The sequence below is a fragment of the Eimeria acervulina genome, genomic scaffold (assembly GCF_000499425.1).
Source record: "Eimeria acervulina Houghton genomic scaffold, Eah_scaff2736, whole genome shotgun sequence".
NCBI lineage: Eukaryota > Apicomplexa > Conoidasida > Eucoccidiorida > Eimeriidae > Eimeria > Eimeria acervulina.
The window spans coordinates 1-1805 of NW_013548055.1; the positions used below are offsets into that span (position 1 = coordinate 1).

The following is a 1805-nucleotide window of genomic DNA, read 5'->3' on the forward strand; positions in this document are numbered from 1 at the left end:
TAATAATAATAATAATAACAATATGTTTTTTGTTTGTTTGTTTATATTACAGGGAAACCGCAGCGCAGCAATTCGTATCCCAATAAGCAGCAGCAGCAGCAGCAGCAGCAGCAGCAGCAGCAGCACAAGAATAGAGTTTCGATGCCCTGACTGTTCTTCTTGTCCTTATTTAGCTTTTTCTGCAATTGCATTAGCAGCAGCAGACGGCATTAAAAGACAAATAGAACCCCCTAAGCCGATTGAATGTAATTTATATAATATAAATGCAGAGAAACATAATATCAAAACAACTCCAAAAGACTTAGATGCTGCTCTTGATGCACTTCAACAAGATTATCAATTTCTGCTGCAAGGCAATGTATTTACTAAGGTTTGTTTATTTATTTATTTGCTTATTTATTTATTTATTTACTTATTTCTTTGTTTATTTGTTTGTCTTTGTTTATTTGTTTGTCTTTGTTTGTTTGTTTGTCTTTGTCTTGTTGTTTGTTTTGTTTGTCTTTGTTTTATTTGTTTGTCTTTGTTTATTTGTTTATTTGTTCATTGAGGGTTTTTCTTCATGTTTATTTTGTCTGTTTGTTTACATCTTGTAGTGCTGCCTTTGTTTGTTTTTATATTTCTATTTTCTTTTTCTGTGGTGTATATACACCTCTTCTTTCTCTTATGCTGCTTTTGTTGTTGTTGTTGTTGTTGTTGTTGTTGCTGCCGCTGCTGCTTTTGTTGTTGCTGTTGTTGATGCTGCTGCTGCTGTTTTGCTTTCTCTTTTTCTTCTCTTTCATCAGTAGAGTTATGCGTAGCTCAGAACTAAAAAAAATTATAAAAATATTAGAGATTAATTGATTTAAATTAAGGGTTTAGGGTTTGTTAGAAGATGTTTGCTGTTTTATGTTTAAAAAGAAGGGTTTAGGGTTTAGGGTTTGTTGGTGTATGCAGGAATTCATTGACGCATATATTGAATATAAACGAAATGAATGCAGATTAGTTGCGCATACACCCCATCCAAAGGAATATGAGCTTTATTATCATTGTTAAACAAATAAAAATTAAAAAATTAAATTAAATTTTTTAAAAATATTAAAATATAACAAATACAAACGGAAATAACAGCAGCAGCAGCAACTGCAGCAGCAGCAACTGCAGCAGAAACTGAAGCAGCAACTGCAGCAGCAGCAGCAGCAGCAGCAGCAGCAGACAGCGAATTCAGGGGTGAAGCATTAAAAAATATTTTTAAGAGTGCAAATAAAAACAAAAGAAATCCAGACCAGCAGAAGAAAATATGCTGCAGTGCAAGCAAACCCTAAACCCTAAACCCTAAACCCTAAACCCTAATTATTTTGAGGGGTGAATAAACCTTTTTTTTCAACTGCAAACAAAACTGCGGAGTTGAAATAATAAAATAAACATAAAGGAGGGGTTTACTGTCTTTACCTAATCATTTGTTTGTTTTTTTTTGTTTGTTTTGTTTATATATTTATTGTTTATATATTTGTTTGTTCGTTTGGGGTCTACGTACACTGCAGCATATTCTATACAAACAAAAATAAAAAACAAATACACTAAAGAAGAATTATTGAAGAAAAGAAATAAGAAAGACGTTAAACAAATTATAATAAACAGCAGTTTCTGCATAAACCCTCTAAATAATTTTAAAACAACAAATTAAATCAAAAACAAAAAGATAAAAAAATAAAAACAATGAAAAAAAATATATACAATACAAAAGCATGCATATATATATGTATATATATATATATATATATGTATATATGTACATTTGTTTTTTTATTTTATTCGCTGCCCTATGA

The 1805-nt window shown here is 30.6% G+C and overlaps 1 protein-coding gene across 1 annotated transcript; it reads left to right on the plus strand.

Moving 5' to 3' along the window:
• Positions 1 to 52: 52 nt before the first annotated feature.
• EAH_00067400 (hypothetical protein) lies at positions 53 to 150 on the plus strand (the record flags this gene model as incomplete). The annotated part of the gene is made up of 1 exon (XM_013392543.1): positions 53 to 150. A coding segment is annotated over one exon (98 nt), but the record flags the coding sequence as incomplete, so codon positions are not given.
• Between the last annotated feature and the right edge of the window lie 1655 nt (positions 151 to 1805).